The following is a 21,752-nucleotide window of genomic DNA, read 5'->3' as shown; positions in this document are numbered from 1 at the left end:
TGAGCTTATTCTTATTGACTTTCCATTGTAGGTGTGTTTTCATTTACCCCCATCTGCTCTTAAAATTTTCTCTTTATCTTTGATTTTGGCAAGTTTGATTATAATATGTCTTGGTGACTTTCTTTTAAGATCTACCTTCTGTGGAGTTTGATGAGTATCTTAGATATCTTTTCATCGTTTACTATTTCAGGGCAGTTTTCTGCCAACAAATCTTCAACAATTGTCTCTGTATTTTCTGTTATCCCTCCCTGTTCTGGTACTCTGATCATTCGTAGTTTATTTCTCTTGATAGAGTCTCACATGATTCTTATGTTTTCTTCATTTTTTTTTTAATTCTTTTATCTGATTTTTCTTCAAATATATTGGTGCCAAGTGCTTTATCTTCAAGGTCACCAATTCTGCCTTCCACTTGCTCGATTCTGCTCCTCTGAGTTTCTATTGAGTTGTCTGATTCTATAATTTTATTGTTAATCTTCTGAATTTCTGATTGCTGTCTCTCTATGGATTTTTGTCTCTCTATGGATTCTTGCAGCTTATTAAATTTTTCCTTATGTTCTTGAATAACCTTTTTAATTTCTTCAACTGCTTTTCATGTTCTTTGGCTTGTTCTGCATATTGCCTGATCTCCTTCCTGCTATGTTGAAGAATTCTGTATGTTAATCTTTTGTATTCTGCATCTGGTAATTCCAGGAAGGCACCTTCATCCAGAAGATCCCTTGATTCTTTGTTTTGAGAGCTTGTTGAAGCAATCATGCTTTTTGTGATTTGATATTGACCATTGTTTCCGAGCCATCTATAAGTTATTGCATTATTTATGTTTGCTTACTGTATCCTAGCTTCTTGCTTTGTTTAGTTTCGATATGTTCAAACAGCTTGTTTGAGTGGGCCAGCTTGATTATTTTCACGTTTGAAGCTCTAATGTCCTGTCACCAGATGGCTAGAGCTGTTATCAGGTATATAAGCCTAGGAGTCCATTCACTTTTCTTGTATGGATTTAGCTCAGGTGTCTAGGTAGTTGGTCATCAAGTGTGTGGTACAGGCTCTGTCCTACAGTCTTAGAGGGGCAGGGGTGATTGGTGTAGGCATAGGTATCTGATTGCAGCAGGGTCACACCCTGAACAAAGCAGAGGGCTGACAGCTGTCCCCTGAGTGTCTATGAGGAAAGTATGTCCCTGTTCCCTAGAACACACAGGTGGGTCAGTTCTGCAGATGGACCATGGGCACCCAATGCTTTTGGTTGTAAGGACTGGGAGGTACCCGTTTTCCTTGGACCCCTGTCACAGGTGGCTGGGTGACCTGAGTGGAGACACCATTCCTTAGGCCCCTGATGTGGGTAGCCGAGGACACTGTTTAATAGGCAGAGCAGTGTCAAATTTCAAATGCCCACCTCGCTACCATACAGCTGAAAGAGTTGCAGTCTGCCAATAAGGGCTTATTCTCCTGAACTAGGCCCACACAGGTCCATGCGGGAGGGGGAGGTATTCAAAGTCCATGGACCCTTTATGCCTGACAGGAGCCGCTTCTGTCCTCAGGTCCACAGTTTAGTGGACCTGGCAGATTATCTTTTCCCGCAGTTGTGAATTTATCCCTTCTCCAAGGCTGGGAGAATGGCTCAGAGCACTCAGCAGAGCCTATCTCAGGCCCAGGGAAATCAACAGCCACTGGAACCGGCTTGGGGGCTGGGGCCACAGTAAAATATACTCAAGTACTTAGCTTTTGCCAAGAGTGCCATTCTTTTCTGGTTCTGGAGGTGCAACTAGGCTGTGCAGCTGCCAGTTTCTCCCTGAGGAAACTCTGGCCAAACACTACCACCAACCCCTTGCAGTCAGTCTCAGGAATGCTGCCTGAGGGTTTCTGACGATTCAGCTCTGGCAACTCTCCACTTCTGAACCGTCTCTCCCTCTGCCTGCTGCTCAGTCCATTTTCTAACTTTGCCTTTGATGTTCAGGGCTCCTAGCTTGTCATAAGTAAAATTGTTTCACTTGTCTTTTCAGGTCTTTGTTGTAAGAGGGATCACCAGAAGCATCTGTCTACGCTGCCGTCTTGGCCTTGCCTCCTAATCTGCTCTCTTTATATTTGTAAGAGATTGACTCAAGATAGACCATACACTAATCCTGTCTCATTAATGTAATAAAGACAATTTCAATGTGCTTGCATATTGACACAAATTTCTCTTTTAGGAATTACAATTATAACCACAGGCACAGAGGTTAGGATTGGCAATACATAATTTTGGAGGACACAATTTAATACATAACCAGCATTTATTAAAAAAAAAAATTACAAAGATAAATGTAAAATCACTACTGAGCTAAGTGCTGAGAGGGAAAAGTTCATGATATTATGAAAGCAGATAACCATGAGACCTCACAGGTCTCCTGTCACTATTATCACTAATTTCTAAATGATGTAAGAAAATATGTGACATTTATGAAACAATAACAAATTAAAAAAATACAGTCAAATACAAACAGAAAACAATGAAGAGGTCTTGGAAATTAAAATATGATCATAGAAATGAAAAAAAATAGATGAATTACAACATGTCACACTTTGACAGAGCAGTACAAAATGGAAAATTGATGGCAAACGAGAGAAAACTACAAGAATCTTATACTGTAAATCAAGCAATTCCAACACAACCTCGTAACATAAGTTTCAAAAAGAATTGAGAGTTGGAAATGATTTAAAATAATTAAAATAAGTGTCTTACAAATTACAGATAAAAGTTTATAGTTTAAATATGCCCAATCAAATTCTTATTAGATGAAAAGAGATCCACACTAAGATACATAACAATGAAATTTCAAAAAGAGGATGGAAAAGAAGAGATCCTGAAAATAAAAAGAGGGAACAAAAAGCAATGTCTCTGAAAGCTGGAAGACATTGAAGAAATGCCTTCCAGATTCGGAGGAAAATTATTTCCGACACAGAATTGTAAATGAAATATAAGTGGCAAAGTAGCCTAAAGAAGTTTTCAGATATTTAGATTTTCAGTACTTTACTTGCCATATTTCCTTCTTTGGGATAGTAATAGACCAAGTGGGAAACAAAAATGATGGAGAAAACCAAAAGGGGGAATCACGTGGGGAGGCGAAATGAATCTGTGGTCTTCCGTCCTTAGCCCTGTGGCCATATGGGGGCGCATGCGCTCTGCTCTCTTGAAGTCTGAGTAGCTGTGGAGGGGTTTGCGCGGTAAGGCTGGCAGAGATAGCTGACCCAGAGTCTAGGCATCAATGTGGCGATGAAGATTCCTTTCAACAGCCCTGGACTCCACAGGGGCCAGGATCCTGGGTGGAGGAGGCGTTGGAGGAGAGCTCAGGAGCCTCGTGCCATCTCTGAGGTTTCCATCTCTTCTCACATAACCGGTCTCTCTACCCTCTTGATGGCAACACCTGGGAAAACTAAAACGTAGGTAATTTTTACCTTGTACTCCCTATTCCTTTTCTGAGCATATCTTTTAAAATAAATTTTAGAATGATTTTAGATTTATATGTTGTTAACATCTTACCTTACTTATAGTACATTTGTCACAGATAATGAAGCAATACTGATACATTGTAATTAACTAAACAATACTTTATTCAGATTTCATTAGTCTTTCCCTAATGTCTTTTTTGTTGTTGTTGTTCCAAGATCCCATCCAGGGTATCACATTACATTTAGCTGTTATGTCTCCTTAGGCTCATCTTGGCTATGACAGTTTCTTAGACTTTCCTTGTTTTTGATGACCTTTAATAATTTCAAGGAGTACTGGTCAGATATATTGTAGAATGTTTCTCAATTTCATTTTGATGTTTTTCTCATGGTTAGATGGGGGATATGAGTTTTTGGGAAGTCCACAGAGATATCTCAACAACCTATCAAGGGTATATAATATCTACTTGATTCATCGCTGTTGAGGTTAACCTTGATCACCTGACTAAAGTAGTTTCCTTTTCCTAGGTGTCTCCACTGTGAAATTACTTTTTTACCCCCTCCCCTTCCCACCTCCCCCCGCTAGTACTGTACTCTTTGGAAGTAGCCACTATGCGAAGTCCACACTTAAGGGGTAAGAAATTATGCTCCAATTCCTTGAGGGCAGAATATCTACATAAATTATTTAGAATTTTTCTGTACAGATTTGTATATCCTCCCCCAGTTATTTAATCACTTATGTATATCTGTGGGATTCATGGATATTCTCATCTCCAGGTTCCAGTGTGATAAGGCTCCTGGAATATATTTATTTGGGTACACTGCTTCAATGCTCATGGAAGAAGCAGTCAAGAAATCAAAGGAGGCACTGCACTGGACAAACTGGTTGCAAGTGATCTCTTTAACATGTTAAAAAAGCAAAGATATCACCTTGAGGACTAAGGTGCACCTGACCCAAGCCATGGTGTTTTCAATTGCCTCATTATGCATGTGAAAGCTGGACAATGAAAAAGGAAGACTGAAGAAGAATTCACACCTTTGACTTGCGGTGTTGGTGAAGAATATTGAATATACCATAGACTGCCAAAAGAACGAACAAATCTTTCTTAAAGTACAACCAGAATGCTCCTTAGAAGCAAGGATGGTGAGACTTTGCCTCACATACTTTGGACATGTTATCAGGAGGGATCAGTCCCTTGAGAAGGACATCATGCTTGATAAAGTAGAGGGTCAGTGAAAAAGAGGAAAGACCCTCAACGACATGGATTGACACAGTGGGCTCAAGCATAGCAACAATTGTAAGGATGGTGCAGGACATGGCAGTGTTTCATTCTGTTGTGCATAGGGTCGCTATGAGTCAGAACCAGCTCGATGACACCTAACAACAACAACAGTGCTTCAAGTACAGTTATCCATGATCTGAAGTACTGTGAACTAAAGAACAAGTTATCTCCTGCCCTCCACCCCACCCCACCCCCCACCCCCAGCGCCCCAACACACCACAGTGGGACAGGCATAGGATAACCATTGTGGACATTTAAAAACAGGAAAAGGGAGGGGACAAAGGAGCCACATAACAATGCTAAAATCCATCCAGGCAAATGTTCGAAATTCCTTGGTTAGGACCCAGCCCTACCCCTGCCTGGGAATAATGCTCCATGGCTCTTGACTCTATACTCTGGAATCTTAGTTCTACATGCTGAGTGATCCATCCTTTTACCTGTGTTTGTTGTTGCATACTTCTTTCATTCTGCTTCCTGCCAGTAGAATTTAGGGCTCCATAGGCTGCTTTTCACATTTAGTACCGTCTCTGTTCCTTTTATTCAAAATGTGTGATGTTTCTGCTGATCTATGAAAAACTTTGTTGAATTCATTCCATTAGACAAAATCCACACCCACAAATTTCTTAGAGATAAGGCTTTCTGTACCTTAGGCTTCAGCTAAGACTGCTAAGGATCAACATCCTTAAACTTCTTAGAACGCTTATTGTTTGAGAGAATCTGAGGCACACTCGTAACTCGTTTGAAGGCCTGTTGTCTGATTAAACTGTACTCTGTGACACCAACTTGATCTTCTTGAGGTTTTGGCAAAGGAGTTTGTATCTTGCCCTCAGCTTCATCTACTGCTTCCTTGAGAGTGCCTTGGATTTGATCTTTGCTAGGAAGTAATTTCTTATTTTTAGCATTATTCACCATTTGGAGAGGCTGGGAATCTTTAAAGCCAGAATTCTGAACCTTTTAGTTTAATAAATCTTCCTTTAGCAATTTATTTTGAGCAGCAAAAACTGGTGGCACCTTTAACATTTTGCCTAGAAATCTTCTTAGGTCATCCACTTTACTAGGCACGTTTTTTACTTTCCACTTTACTGCAGGCAATAGTGTTGCTAACTTTCTGTCGCTATGTAACAAAAATCATCTTTCCTTCAGTTTCCAGTAAGGTTTTCCTCACTTTAAGCCCTTACAGATAGCCTCCTCAAAAGACATTTTGCTTTTACAAATAGTTTCCTCCAGACTCTTCAGTGTTGACTAATATTTTTATCAAAGCCCTTCCAGCTCCTGCCCACTGACTAGTTCCAAAGCCATTTCCACATTTTAAAGTTTTTGTTATGGCAGCATCACATTTTCAGGTACCAAATGTCTGTAGTAGTCATCTATTGCTGTATAACAAATTATATCAAATTTACCAGTTTAAAACAACAAACATTTATTATCCCCAATGGTTTCTGAGGACCAGAACTCCAGGACCAGGTTAGCTAGGTAGTTCTCACTAAAGGTTTCTCAATCAAGATGTCAGATGGAACTGTAATAATTTGAATGTTTAATTCTGGAGGACCTGTGTTCGAGCTCACTCATGTGGTTGGTGGCAGAAAGCTTCAGTTCCTTACTTGGTGTTAGCCAGAAGCGTCAATTCCTCACCACGTGGGCCCCTCCATAGGCGGATGTGTTTATGACATGGCAGCTGCTTCTCCCAAAACGAATAATTCAAGGGGGAGAGAGATGCCAAGCAGAAAAACACAGTGCCTTTTATGACCTAATAATTGAAGTCCCACACCATTATTTCTACTTTGTTTCATCAGAAATGAGTCACTGAGTTGAGTCCACACTAGGAGGAGGCCACAAAATTGCAGTTCTTACCCAATGTAGTAGTAGTCTTTCAGGATTAAAGCTCTTCTCAAATTTGTCTTTATTTCCCACAGATCTCAAATATTTGTTTTTATTATTTTTGTCATTTTCCTAATTGTTTTCTACAGGAAGACTTTCCTACCCTCCTCATACTGACAGTACCAGAAGTCCTACCCTGGAAGAGACTTTTGGGAGGAAAAATCATAGCCCCCAATTACATCTTGTGTGATAACATGGATACAGGAACCAGAGACTCCCTACTTAGGTTTCTCAAACTGAAATAAGATTAGGCCTGGCTAGACCCAGAAATCAAGGGGTGTTCTAACCATGAAAGTGGGCCAGACTCTTGCCTTAAGCAAGTCTAACCTGGTATCACTTGCTTTGCTAGAATTTTATATGTTCTTCTTTCTTTCTGCCCACATTTCTCATTAAAAACCAGCTGCCATCGAGTTGACTGACTCATGGCAACCTCATATGTGTCAGAATAGAACTGTGCTCCACAGGGTTTTTAATGGCTGGCTTTTCAGAATACATTGGCAGGCCTTTCTTCCAAGGGCCTCTGGGTGGACTCAAACCTTCAACCTTTTGGTTAGCAGCTGGGCATGTTAACAGTTTGTACCACCCAGGGATGCCACATTTCTCATTAGTGATACTTTTTAATGAATGCACCCTTAATTACAATAATTCATTGGAACTTGAGAAATTTAAAAGCTTTTCATTACACAAATAAATACCTTGACAGATTAAAAAAAAAAAAGATCAGGCCTGAGACCTGGGCCCACAAACAACTCCAGAGAATCACTGACTTTATGTGACACACAGTGACAAAGAAGGATGCCCCACATCTCATTGGCATCTTTAGTACTGGAAACAACACATTTCAAACCTGAGAATTTTCCTACAGTTTGTGAATCAAGTCACCAAAAATGCAGCTACGTTTGAATGGAGGCCCTGGAAGCAGTTCATTTAAGTGTGCAATAAGCACTGCCTTTCTCCTCTATCAAAAACATGAAATTGCAGGTGTTTTTAATCAATTAATCAACAGCTGGTTGTAGCCTTTGGCAGTGAAACCCCCTGATTATTCAGTGGGCCCTGGGCTTTTCCACTTAAGGCTTTCCTCCAACTCTGAAGAGTACAGCCCTTTGAGATGCAACTGCATTGCTGTTATTGAACGCTAATAAATAGAGATCATCAAACCAAAGAAAAAGTGATGACTTCTCATCCTGTAAAGGGTCTTTTCTGAACCAAAATCCCAAAAAGTAAGCAAGTACAAAAAAGTCCCCATATGAAATAGAGACAGCACATTTATTTGAGGACCAAATCTGGATGCAGAGGCCTTAACAAACAGCACAAGAGATGGTAGGCAGAGAGATGTAATCATCTGCTGCTTTACCCAAACCACTGGCCTATGGAGGACTGGGCAACAGGTATAACCCGATAATGAAGCATGGTTCACTGATGGAACAGTCCATCTCTAATGTGGAAAATCCACATTACATTAGTGGTAAATCCACATTATGAAGTCATCCACTGTTATGTTAGTAAACTGCCTAAAGCACTGGAGACTGTGCAGTTAAGCTGAACATCAATTTGGTACAGAGCCTGACATTGACTAAAGCACATAGACTCATGGGCCCTCATTAAGGAGCCTGCTGGATGGTCAGGCCACTGGGCTTCTAAATATTAGATTTTGAAGGGCACATCATATGGTGAAGGCTTTACAAAAGCAGATTAAGCAATGTACACACAAATTTAATAGTTACACTGCACATTTCATGCCCATGGGAATAGATAATATATACAAGAAACCACCTGGAATAAAAAATGTATCAAGTATGGGATGCCATCTGTGGTGCATGTAAAAATACATTAGGATTTGTTAGATTTCTTTCCCCTGTTGTTGTTAGCAAGTCATCCCTAAATCATGGTGACTCCATGCACAATGGAAAAAAATGCTGCTCAGCCCTGCGCTATACCCATAATTGGTTGCGGATGGGACAATATTTCATTGTGATCCCTAGAGTTTTCATTGTCCTAGATCCTGAAAACCTTGAAGTACCAAGTCTTGGCAATTGGCATAAAAACAGGGGCATGGATAAATCTGCAAGTAATTTTGGGTGATGACTCAACTCCTAAAAAAAAAAAAAAAAAAAAAAACAGCATGCAGGAATATATCACAATGGCTAAACCACTAATTGTGAAAGGTGAGCAAGAAACCTTGCTACATCCAAATCCCAGAGTCTTAGACTGATACTGTAAATGGGAAGGGATTGCTGGTTTCTCACTTGGTTTCTAGATGCAAAAACAAAAGCATACTTCTATAAATAAGAAGTGATACACTAACAAAAAAGTTTGCAGGAAAGCAGCTATCCTGAAAGACTTCTGTAGCAGCAACTCCATTTGAAATACATACATAATAAATACTACTTATATAAAAAAAAAAAAAACAGTGCTATTTATAGAGCTGACTAAACAATCACGTTTCCTCCCTTGAATTCACAAGACTGAAATTTTGACTACCATGAGGAAAAAAAGATGGTCTACAAAAGCGTGTTAGAGAAAAGTAGTTAGCCTGAGGCAGTAACAAGAACTTCTAATGTTCTCACATGAATAAGTGAGGAGCTAGCACCACACAGGCGATGCAGGAATCATTACATAGAAGATAAACACTGTCACACACTACTAAGGCAGTTTTGAAACCTTACGTGCTACTTGTTATAAATATTTAGCGTGAATTCACTGATCCAAAGGAAGTTTGCACTTGGGGGACACAACCTTGATGTAGTCTGTACACAGTGGGAGGAGAGGAAAGGGTAGTGTCTGGAGCTTTAGGGGCACCTGATTAGGCCAAAGAGGCCTAAAAAGTGAGAAACAAGCTGCTGAGCATCTCAGAATTTACATCAGGGGCTAGACTGACCCAGAACCTAGAACTTCAAAGAATTAGATACAAGCACAAATGGCTTTAGTGAGAAATTCCTCCGAAATCTAGACAGCATCAGATTTTCAAATCTATGAAGGTAATCTCTCTGATACATTTACCAAAGGTTTATTAGCGCCTATGTGCAAGGCACAGTGGGGAGTATAAGTCCTCATGAATCTAACTTTTGGAGGATTCATCAAGGTATAGAAACCAAAAAACCAAACCAGTTGCTACTGAGTTGATTCCGACTCATAGCAACCCTACAGGACAGAGCAGAACTGCCCCACAGGGCTTCCAAGGCTGTAATCTTTTATGGAAGCAGACTGCCACATTTTTCTCTCACGGAATGGCTGGCGGGTTCGAACCATCAACCTTTTGGTTAACAGCTGAGTGCTTAACCACTGTGCCACCATTCCTTCATTATAAACCAAAACCAAACCCACTGCCGTCAAGTCAATTCTGACTCATAGCGACTCTATAGGACAGAGTAGTGCTGTCCCAGTTTCCAAGCAGCACCTGGTGGATTTGGTTAGTAGCCACAGCCCCTAACCATTACACCACCAGGGTTTCCTCATTATAGGTACAGGTGGAATGAAATGGTCGGAACAGCTTAATCACAGTCATCCACCCAGGGGATATAACAAAGTACTGGCTAAGAGTGAGCAGCTAGTATGGAAGCCCATTTAAGTTCACCGGATTAAAACAAACTATTTTAGGTCCTACCTCTTTGAGATACCAGTCTCATAGCCTCCTATTAAACAAGTTTTTCTTTTTTTTCCCATCACCTTATAGGAGATAATTCTTCCTAATCAGACTCTATATTGTCTAACACCTGATTATATTCAGTGGTAAACAAAGCCCCAGCCTACAATTTCTGGAGTCAGGAGGAGCTCCAGGGTGGCTTCGGTCCCATGGGGAATGAGCACCACCTTTGGCATGTACTACATGGCTCACTGTGATAGAATTCTTTTCCCAACGTGGCTTCTCTGATGTTGAACAAGGTATGATGTTCGGGTGAAGCCTTTTCCACATGCATTGCACTGATAGGGTTTCTCACCAGTATGAATTTTTTGATGTTCAATGAGGCTTCTATTCCGAGTGAAACTTCTGTCACACTCATTACATTTATAAGATATGGGAGCCTCAGCATTTTCCCACTGGTTTTCCATTCTGCCCTGACTTTCCCAGGTGTCTCCAAGTTCAGAATCCTGCATGTTTTTATCCCCACCATGGATCCTCTGATGTCTCAGCAGATGTGAACTCCGCCTAAAGGCTTTGCCACACATGTCGCACCGGTAGGGCTTCTCCCCAGTGTGGATTCTGTGATGTTCAAGGAGGCTGCAACTCTGGCTAAAGGTCTTTCCGCAGTCATCACACTCATAGGGCTTCTCCCCAGTGTGGGTTCTCTGGTGTTTGATAAGATCCGAGCTATGACTGAAAGCCTTGCCACATTCTTCACATTCATATGGCTTCTCACCAGTGTGGACACGCTGATGAATGACAAGGGCAGAGCTCCCAATGAAGGCCTTGCCACACTCCTCACATTCATAGGGTTTCTCCCCAGTATGGATTCTCCTGTGTTTACTCAGGCCTGAACTCTGAGCAAAACTCTTTCCACATTCATGGCAGTAGTGCCGCCTACTTCCTGTGGCATTTTTCTGCTTTCTGTGTACCCTGGCCTCCTGTTCACCAGCTTCTGCACATGGAGGAATCTTGGCAATGTCTTCACCCAGGTGGCATGGGAGCTCCCGAGGCTCTCGTACTAGATTTTCATCTTCAGGAGGCAAGTTGCTGATCTTAGTCTGTATTTCACCACCTGAAACAACAAATGACGGGTGACTGTCAATAATGCCCTGTCATGGGAGGAAAGCTCTGTGATGCGTATCAGGGAGGCAAGACTTCCGGAGGTCTGCATATGCCAAGGAGGGGGACTTGAGTGCGAGTGTACAGACAGGAATACAGGGGAGAACAGAAGTGCTGGAGAGGAGGGAGACCTGAGACTGGGAATGGGTGCATCGGAAGAAGGGTACAACTGGGAGCGAAGGGAGTGGAGGAGGGTGGTGAGGATGAAGAACTGTGGGGGGGATACATGCAGAGGCTTTCAGCTCTAAGAACAGTAAGGCAGGGCCATACCCCTAGGATTAGATACTAAAAGGGCTGAGCAGAAGGCCAAAGTAAAAAGTGCAAGTAAAAGGGTTTCTGAAGCATTCTGTAAGAAACAGGAAAAGTGATGACTCGAACTGGTCACTGACCAATGAAAAGATAGTCATTTTTTACTTTGCCTCAGGAAATGGCAGGGTCTGCAAAACAGAACTGGTTTTGGTGTTGGGAGATCTGAGTTGGAACCCCTGCTGTGCCACCAATGAGCTATGTGAACTCAGACAAGTCACCTAACCTCTGTCCTCTGCACCCTCATCTCTAAGGTCGTTCTAGTGCTTACACTCTATGGTCTCATGGCCCATTTCCTGAAGAGACCCCTCAGCCTTCCTCATCATTTAGGCCCTAAGAAGGGAAGGAAAGGAAGTCAACATTTACTATGAGTAAGGCCTGTGCTAAGGGGCTGCATCTACTATATCACACTTAAGCTGACTAGAGAAGTGCCAGGGCAAGGAACAAGGTAAGGTCAGAAGGGTTAAGGAACTAGTCACACAGCTGATTAGTAGCTGGGTTTCAGAAATGTTAGTTCTGAATCTAAACATAATGGGGCTTCAAAGCATCTAATAGCCCAGTAGGTTCTAATACACAAAGAACACCAAGAAAGCTTAAGAGAAATGAGTGCCCATCATCTTACCCAGGGAGATGAGGCTGCCACAGTTCTCCTGCCTCTCGTCTCTGTAGAGGTTTGCCTGAGATGAGTCCAGCTGTGGCCACCCAGGGGAGAGGGTCAGGTCCACATCTTCCACTTTCAGCAACCCCTGAAACAACAGGCAATCCCACCTAGTTCCCCTTGCCCAAGGTCACTCACAAAGCTGGACACTGCCTGAGGGGCATATGCAAAGAATGAACGTCCCACTTAATAAGAGAGCGAGGCCTCTCCAACCATACCTACTTAACCCTATCTTTAGTAACATTTTTATCAAAAACCACATTAAACAGATTAGGATAAGTATTTTCATATAAATATCTAGACAACAGTCTAGAAAGTGAAAATAGTTGGAAAATAAAGGCCAACAAAGTAAAAGGAGTGGACCAGATCCAAAACTTTCAAAAGATTTATGTTGTGCTTTTTTGGCATGGTAGAGGTGGGGGCTTATTTACATTAATAGTTTTTAAGATACAATGAAATCTAAGTCTGAGGTGGGAAAAAACTGGAGAACTAAAGTGCCTTAAACACTGAGATCTTCCAGCAAGACTGGGTGAGAAATGAAAATCCAGGTAAGAAAAGATTGCTCAGGTGGTATCATAAATAACTTCAGACTCAAAAGGACAGGTCTTCTGTGTCCCTTCAAGTGTGAGCTCCTTGAGGGCAGAGTCCATGTCTTTATGTCCCTCACTAACATGACTACCGTAAAAACTTTTTTAAAAACAAAGAGTTTGAAAAACTTTTACAGAATAAAACAAGACCAGCTTCACATAAAAATCCTCAGTTAACATTTGCTAAATCGCCCTTGGTTCAAGAAGAAAATCCCACAGATGAAGGGGCTGACCAAAGAGACGGAGTAGAAAAGATCTGGGAAGCACAGACAGCCCTCCAAGCTATTAGTAAAACAGGAAATACCTCTTACATGGGCACCAAAACGAAGACAGGCAGTAATAAGCAAACTTGGGATAGACGGGAAAACTTGAATCACAGGTGGATCTATGCAGTGCCGTCAATTACTTAATATGGCCCTTTTAGCCATTCATAGTTTTGTAATGAGTGGGAGGGACTATGCAAATAATGTGCCTGTGGCCCACCAAGGGGATTTGATAGCCTGCTAATAATGCAAATAAGGTGTATGGAACCTTTGCAGGGTTGGGACCATGCAAATAAGGTATATGGAACCCTAACAAGGGGATTGGTCAGTTCTGCCACCCCACTAGGCTTAAAAAGAGAGCCAATCCCAGAGCAGAGGTGGGGACCTCACTACCGCCAAGAAAAAAGAGCTAGGAAAGGCGCACATCCTTAGGACCCAGGGTCTTTGTGCTGAGAACCTCCTAGATCCAGGAGACAGAGAGCTATAACACAGGAGACAGTATGAGACTACAAGAAGCGGCAGCAGAGACAGAGCAGCAGAACCAGGAGACCGGCGCAAGATGGCGCGGTGGGCTTCCCAGCCCACAGAACAAGGTGGCTACAAAGGCTGTGCTGAACCACGGAGTGAGGGAGCTGAGCTCCTTCAGGCAGGAGGCTTGCTGGTGGAGTGGGGTGCCTCCAGGCATTTGGCAGAGTAAGGCCCACCAACCCACAGAGGATCCATGGAGCGAGAGAGAGCTAAGCGCCTTTGGGCCAAGGCTTACTGGCAGAGTAGGGTGCATCTGGCAGCTTATTGGCAGAGCTAAAGAGCTTTGTATGGCTTGCCCAAGCAGGGCAGAGGCCAGGCCCAAGTGCGGCCAAGGACTGAGGGCCAAGAGAGGAGCCTCTCCTCAGAGGGCTGAGTGAGCCTGTCCTCAGGGCACGGAGAGGAGCGGAGAGAGCTGTCCTGCACTGAAGAAGGGAGACTTTGCCTACGGGCTTCCTGATCCTGATCCTGAGTTGTAGCCTGTTGATCCTGGTTCTGAGGTATAACCTGTTACTTCCCTAATAAACCTCATAACCGTTGAGTATGATCTGTGAGTTCTGTGTGGCAATGAATTATCAAACCCAAGAGAGAAGTAGAGAGTGCCGTGGGAGGGACGGCTGGTGTCAGAATTGGTAAAAAGATTGGAGAAGAGAGGTGTGTCTGACCTCTACCTCATGGGGATCAGCCTGGGGCTGCTGATGATAAGGATTCTCTCCCCGTTAGATGAGGTCAGACATCCCTGTGCCATTTTTACAATCTCGGATTGGGGTTGAGGAGGAGTGGGGAGGGACCTTGGTGAGAAGACCAACAGTAGTGAAAAGTTCTGGGGGAGAGACGGGAGACTCTAGCTCACCTGGGACTCTGGGATGAGCCTGGCAGCTACCACTGTGTCTTCTTTGCAGCTTCCACCCTGGGCAAGACCAGGAACCCAGAGAACTAAGAAGGAAAGAAGCTATGGGTGAGATCTATCCTGGCATTCAGCCTCCCCGCCCTGTGGAATCCAAGTTCGAAAACTGGGTTAATAAATTCCTGCCAAACAAATTTATACAGAGTGTTTCTTTCCAAAATGCCTGATCCCTACCAGCTCTACTTCTAGGGCCTGAAGAGAGCAGGTGTGCTCCTGCAGAGAGACAAACCATGGGCAGGATCCTTGGAAGGAATGGAGAAATGAAAGCAACATAAAACAAAACAAAATAAAAACAGCTCTCTGACTATGTGGGCAGCTCCCGTCTGGAGGAGAGATAAGGCAGAAGGGGTCTGAAGCTGGCTGAATGGACACGAAAATAGAGGGTGGAGAGAAGAAGTGTGCTGTTTCACTAGGGGGAGAACAACTAGCAGCATATAGCAAGGTGTATATAAGTTTTTGTATGAGAGACTGACACGATTTGTAAACTCTCACTTAAAGCACAATAAAAATTAGAAAAAAGAAAACAGAGCCCTCTGTTTGAAGATCCTTTAGTCTTGAATTTTGCTGAGATAGGGGTCCTTAGGTGGCACAAATGGTTAAGTGCTTGGCTACTAGCCAAAAGGTTGGCGGTTCGAACTCACCCAGAGGTGCCTTGGAAAACAGGCCTAATGATTTACTTCCTTAAGGTCACAGCCTCAAAAACTAGCTCTACTCTGCATACACGGGTTTGCCACAAGTTGGAATCAACTCGAGGGGAACTAACAACAGGGGGATAAAATAAGATGTTTGCTTAAAATGTCTTCAGTAGCTATTAGGGTGCTTTCTAAGGAGCCCTGGTGGCACAATGGTTAAGCACTCAGCGGCTAAGTAAAAGGTCAGTGTTTCAAATTCACAACCACTCTTTGGGAGAAAATACCTGGCAATATGCTCCCATAAAAGAAAACATCCTTGGAAATCCTATGGGGCAGTTCCACTCTGTCCTATAGGGTCACTAGGAGTTGGAATTGACTTGAAGGCACATAACAACAGGGTGTTTTCTAGAAGCCTCTGGGTGGCACAACTGGATAGGCACTCAGCTACTAACAGAAAGGATGGCAGTTCAGATCCACCCAGAGGTGCCTCAGAAGAAAGGCCTGGCCATTTGCTTTCAAAAGGCCACAGTCATGAAAACTCCACAGAGTGCAGGTTCTACTCTGCAACACATGGGGTCGCCATGAGTTGGAATCAAATTGAAGGCAACTGGTTCAGTTTTGGTTAGGGTACTTTCTTCTTTGGTTTTGAAAAACTACGAAGTCAGACAAGGCTGGGCCCAGAAAAAAGGAAACGGGAGTCTGCTTGTATAGAACTTTCTCAGATTCAAAAGAGAGAGAAATGTAAAGAAGTTCTGGTTTCCCCACAGGAGACAAACTTTGCAAGGGGCAGAAAGCAAGTTGGTCAGTTGAAGAATACACATTGGCTGGCCTGTCCCAGTGTTGTGTGTCTTGGGAACCTGCACACATGTTCAGGGCATATGACTGGACACCTTGGAACTTACAGCTTTTTCTTGTGAAGGGATTTTCATGCTGTTCTAATAACAGGCCTATGGTTTAGGAGATTTACACACTTCACTTTGCAATAGTTCTACGATCTGTGGAGTATTCTGGCTGGCTTTACAGATTCTGCCTTATTTTCTTCATAGCACTTAACCACTATCTGAAATTGTATTATTAATTTGTTAGTTGCTGTCTCCCCTAAACATAAGTTCCATTGGAGCAAGGATCTGTCTCACTGACAGCTTTATCCCCAGTGCCAACAATACTGGCTACCACATAGGAGACCTCCATAAAGATGTGTTAAATGAATGGAGACACTGTGTTCTTAAAAAAATCAATTCTTTCCAAGCCCAAACTTTAGTAAAATCTTATTTACTATGTCCAGGCTTGGTTAGGAAGGCTTTCCATCACTGTGTTTGAAATTGCCCTTTTAGTCTCATTCTCAAAAAAAAAAAAAAAAGTCAGTCTGTGATAGGCATATAAAGTAACTGTCAATGGGTCCAGCTTTTAGGTGACCCTGACAGGAAACTGGATGAAATCGGTAGAATTCATAGTGCCCAGAAGATAATCCTCACCTCTTTCTTGTAAGGGCTGGGACCTCAAAGATTCATGCTTGAGCAGAGCCTTCATCGGCTGGAATTGGCTACTTTGTGACCCCTGGGCTCCTGTCAACAGTGCCATCTTGCAATAGAGCAGTTCTTGCCCTCGGTCACCACCTGGGACCTAGAAGTCATTAATTTTTATTTTCATTTATTCATCAAACACTTCTGTAGTGCTCTCTATGTGCCTAGCACTGTTTCTCAGAGCTTTACAAGTATTAACTCATCTAACATGAACAACAACCCAGGGAGGTAGGAACTTTTATGATCTCCATTTTACTGATAGGGAAACTAAAGCAGAGTTTAAGAAGTTTGTCCAGGGTCACCCAGCTAGTTAGTGGCAATGCTAGACTGGGAGCTCAGACCAAATGACTCCAGAGCCCATGCTTTTCACAATTATTCTGCGCCCCATCATTATATACATTTGTGCTTTTATGAAAATCCTTTGGAAAATGGTGCTAAATGAGAATAGAAGTTTCTAACTTAAAGGGTTTGGGGGACTTGATATAAGATCACAGTATGTGAAACTGTGGAAGCCCTGGTGGTGTAGCGGTTAAGAGTTTGGCTGCTAGCCAAAAGGTCGGCAGTTCAGATACACCAGCCACTCCTTGGAAACCTTAGGGGGCATTTCTACTCTGTCCTATTGAGTTGCTATGAATTGGAATCAACTTGACCGCCATCGGTTTGGTTTTGGTTTTATGTGAAACTGTCCAACGCAGGGCCTCCTGTGTTAAATTACATTATATAATTACATTTAATTATAATTAAATATTATTTTTTTAATTATAAATTACGTTATATATTTACAGTTTTTGAGTCACTTTCATGATCATTAATTCATATGCAGCTCAGAATTTCTACAGAATGAAGAGCCTGAACTTAAAAGACTTGAAATGACTCTTCACTGTTACACAGCTCAGCTGCAGTAGGTCCAAGTCAAGAACCTTGAACTCCTGGTCGTGGATTAGAAGGCTTTACTCTGGTCTCATTCTCTGAAGGAATGTGCACAAGGACACAGGAAAATGCAAAGAGGAAACAGTCTCTTACAACAAGCAGGAAGATACAGGTAAAAATGAACCATTTCTACCAGGGGTTCTTAACCAGTGGGCCATGGACTCCTTCCCAAGTGGTCCATGACAAAGGAAGGAAAAAATGTATTTTTCATTTTACTAACCTCTAAGTGAAATCTGGAAACCCTGGTGGTGTAGTGGTTAAGGGCTATGTCTGCTAACCAAAACGTCAGCAGTTCAAATCCACCAGCTGCTTCTTGGAAACTCCATGGGGCAGTTCTACTCTGTCCTATAGGGTCAATATGAGTCAGAATTGACTCCATGGCACTGGTTTTTTTAAGTGAAATTTAGCATTTCCTTCAATTATGAATGCAAGCAACAAACCAAGGTAGTCTGAGCTGTACCTCTGACTTTGTCACCAATAGAAACTGCAGATGTTTTCACATCACATGACAACCAGGCAAATAATCTCCAAAGTAATTTTGCTTATTACCACCTTGAAATTGCCAGAATCATTATACCTGCCCTATATCTTTTTACTGTGTTAATAAAAAAAAACTGCATCACAAATTTAATATTTTGCTAACTGTATTTCAGCACAATTAATTTTCTTTGTAGCCCTTTATATTTTCCTTTATGCCTTTAAAAATATTATTCTGAGAAGGGGTCCAGGGACTTAACCTTACTGCCAAAGAGGTTCATGGTACAGAAAAAGATTCAGAACCCCTGAATCTTAAGGAATGCCCCTCACTCCAATCTTGAGATTTTAGGAAGAAAGAATACACAGCTCTCAGGTACTAAGCTAGTTGTCCCTACCTGCTGCCTCGGCTCATCCAGCTGCCTCTCCAAATACTCCAACAGAACCACCACCTCCTCCCCACTCTCTGGATGCTGCTCCTGCACCCAGCTCTGCAGCGCCCCCGGCAGGATGGTCAGGAACTGCTCCAGCACCAGCAGCTCCAGGATCTGTTCCTTGCTGTGCATCTCAGGCTGCAGCCACTGCCAGCAGAGCTCCCGGAGCCGGCCCAGCACCTCGCGGGGCCCTGCAGCCTCTGGGTAGCGGAAGCCCCGGAAGCGCTGGCGGGAGCGCTCGCGGCCCGGTGCCGGACTGCCGGGCAAACAGGTCTCTTCTGCTAAGGCGGAGGCTTCCTCCTTCTCCACCTTCACGGTCAGGAGTCTCGTCTGGTCCTCTGTAGACTGGGCGTCCAGGGCTGCGCGTTGCCTCGATTCTCTTGCCATCCTGGGCCAAGGTGGTACTCGGGCCTCACTCTAGCTGGGAGCTGTATTTCTGCAGAAGATTCCTGAAAAGGAGGAAATCGCTATTAACTAGTGAAACTGCAAGGGTCCCCTCCCTCCATGCCCAGTGGCCCGCAACACCCTTGGGGAGCAACTGCAGAGATTTTCTCCCCTTGTTCAAATGCCTCTGCAGCTTCAGCCTGCGCACTACCCCAGTCCTGAATCCCATAGTAAACATCTAAAAGGATGTCCTGGGGGTGGGCTGGCCGCTCCCCTTCCTCCCTACTCCTGAACTAATTGGGAGAGAAGTTGAGATTGGGCTAGGAGACCTTTGGCAGAGACCCAGGCCACTTCCTGTGTTCTCTAGGAAGCCCTTCACAGTGATTGGCTTGGAGCTGTCCCATTAACAACCATGGTCTGTGGATGGCTGAATTCTAAGATGTCTCCCAAAGATTTCTTGCCTTAATCCCTAAGACTCTGAATACAATGAATTAGCATCCTCAGGCTGCAAAGAACTGAATTCTACCAACGTCCCGATGAGCTTGTAAAGCAGATCCCTCCCAGTGCCTCCAGGTAAGAGCTCAGCCCTACCAACACCTTGATTTCAGCCTCGGAGAACCCCAAGCAGAGAACTCAGCTGAGCCTGCCTGAACTTCTGGCCTACAGAACTGGGAAATAATAAATGGGTATTGTTTTAAGCTGATAGATTTGTGGCAAGCTGTTGTGCAGCAATAGAAAACTAATACTGGGTCCTTATCTGCTGTCAAGAAGGTCTCTGAGTGGCACAAATGGTTTGCTCTCAGCTACTAAGTGAAAAGTGGGTGGTTCAAATCCACCCAGCAGCCCCCCAGAAAAAAAATGATCTACTTAACGTAAGATTACAGCCATGTGGGGTTGCCAACAGTCACAACTGAAAGCAACCAGTTACCTGCTGTCAAGACACCAACGTTAGGGAAAGGACAAAGAAAAGAGGCAGGACATGGATCAGAAGAAATAGAACTGAATTTCTCAACCCTGGTTACATACTGGTGAGGCTTCCATCTGTCTCTGTTGTGAGGCTTGCCACGAAATTTACACTTAGCTTGGAAGTAGGGCTTAGCCTACTTTGAATATGTTCAAAGCCACGCTGGTTTTCTTCCCTCCTAATCTACTCCTTCCCCAGTGTGGCATTCTCTAGAAACAGCAGTGCCACCCACCCACCATGTTTCCTCGGAATCATCTTTGACCTTTTCTTCTCATTCAGTTGTCACATTGGATTACCTGGTCCAATCTCTTCTACCTCTGTAATGTCTCTCAGATCTGTTCCCTTTTCTCCATTCTCACTGCCATCTCCATGGCTCAGGCCTTCATTATTGTCTCCAGTCTATTAAGTGCTTCCAATTCTTCCCTAAAGAGCTGGCAGATCTCTAGACTGTGAAGGACCCAAGATGTTTGCTCACACCAGGGGTCCTAGTTCTTAACTGTTAAAAACCTCTCTTGCTCTTCTTGAATCAAAAAAAGCCAAGGAAAAGGCACCTTCAAGCCTGGATGCCACTGTGAATTTGAGCATCACAACACACAACACAAATCAGTTTGGGTTTTTGCTTTGGGAGAGGCTCTTCTTAAGAATATCTCATTTTTCCCTACTAAAATATAGGTGATCGCCTTACAAAGAAAACTGACAAATGGCACTAAAATTCCAAGGAACAGCAGCAAAAGCCAGATACCATGATAAAGATAATATTCCACAATTAGAAATAATTATAGCAAATCTTTAAATGGTGCTTACTCTGTGCCTGATACTATTTTAAGGGCTTTGCACATATTTACTCATTTAATTCTCACAACAACCCAGTGAATTAGGTCATAATCATTATCCCCATTTTACAAAGCAGTAAAATGAGGCATAGAGAGGTTAAAGGACTGGCCAAAAGTCCCACAGCCAATAAGTGGCAGAGGCAGGATTCGAACCAGGCGGTCTGACGCCAAAGTTCGAGCTCTTTTCCAGTACTTCAATAGTAATTTTAAGACCTTGGTACTGACCTTGTCTCCAGCAAAATTTAACGGCTCCCATTTTCAAGGCTTGTCTGTGAGTGTGACCCAAGAATCCCCAGTCTCCAAACGCCGTGAGGCACTGACCCAGACTCCTAGAAAAGACCCTGGACAAGGGGCACCCACAGTGGGCTCCCCGCGGGGACCCCAGGCCCAACCCCGTCCGGCCACACAGCGCACTCCCTTCCTCCACGCCCCTCGCCGGGGTGTCCCTCCCGAAGGGTCCCGGCTGCAGAGCGCTGGTGACGGAGGGGTTTCCCCAAGGAGGGGTTTCCCCTAACCGTAAACACAACTCCACCCAGGGACCCAAAGAACTGCACGCATCGCCAGAGGAGAGCCACGCGAGGAGACCTAAATCCACACCAGTAAGCGGGTGCCCAACCAGCGTCCCTCACTCACCCCATACTCACAAAGTGTCCAAAACTAGCAAACCACCCGCGGGGCGGGGCACGGAGGCCGCTTCCGGGCCTCTCTAGCCACGGCCCTGACTGACACTCTGTCGTTTGCTAGCTCACCACCCGGTCTCCTCCCCTAGTCTATTGCTATTAAACAGACTTTTTGAAAAAATGATTTTTCCAGCTATAGCAAAGAGAGAAAAGCTAGGTGCATGACTCTGTTTATAGTTTGCTACATTTGCGAAAAGAGAGAAGTGAATAAGAATTTAAATTATATTTGTTTGCATATTCACGAAGAAGCTGTACAGCAATACAGAAGAAAAGAGGGCTGTGAGAGGTGAAGGGTTAGGAACCGGGTGAGCAGGGGACAAGTGTGAGAGG

At 43.5% G+C, this 21,752-nt stretch overlaps 1 protein-coding gene across 4 annotated transcripts; it reads right to left on the bottom strand.

The window, feature by feature from the left end:
- Positions 1-444: 444 nt before the first annotated feature.
- On the bottom strand, positions 445-21,432 carry LOC100676556 (zinc finger protein with KRAB and SCAN domains 4-like). Of its 4 annotated transcripts, XR_010321464.1 has the most exons (8): positions 20,968-21,367; positions 18,526-19,010; positions 16,676-16,823; positions 14,515-14,597; positions 12,251-12,374; positions 10,329-11,275; positions 5,138-5,266; positions 445-3,404 (listed from the first exon to the last, which is right to left on the bottom strand). XR_010321464.1 is itself a non-coding variant. In XM_064282319.1 (7 exons), the coding sequence occupies exons 3-7, from the start codon at positions 18,946-18,948 to the stop codon at positions 10,410-10,412; spliced, it is 1,644 nt and encodes a 547-aa protein (XP_064138389.1). In that variant the 5' UTR covers positions 18,949-19,010; positions 20,968-21,083; positions 21,376-21,432; the 3' UTR covers positions 8,655-10,409. The 4 variants fall into 4 exon arrangements, 3 of the variants coding, with proteins under 3 accessions (XP_064138389.1, XP_003421182.2, XP_023396012.2); XM_064282319.1 differs by lacking the exons at positions 445-3,404; positions 5,138-5,266 and adding an exon at positions 21,376-21,432 and having other exon boundaries at positions 8,655-11,275; positions 20,968-21,083; XM_003421134.4 differs by lacking the exons at positions 445-3,404; positions 5,138-5,266 and having other exon boundaries at positions 8,655-11,275.
- Positions 21,433-21,752: the final 320 nt, after the last annotated feature.

The sequence above is a fragment of the Loxodonta africana genome, chromosome 1, assembly GCF_030014295.1.
Source record: "Loxodonta africana isolate mLoxAfr1 chromosome 1, mLoxAfr1.hap2, whole genome shotgun sequence".
Taxonomy (NCBI): domain Eukaryota; kingdom Metazoa; phylum Chordata; class Mammalia; order Proboscidea; family Elephantidae; genus Loxodonta; species Loxodonta africana.
Note: the sequence above shows the minus strand (reverse complement) of the source record. Positions and strands in the feature narration are given on the sequence as shown.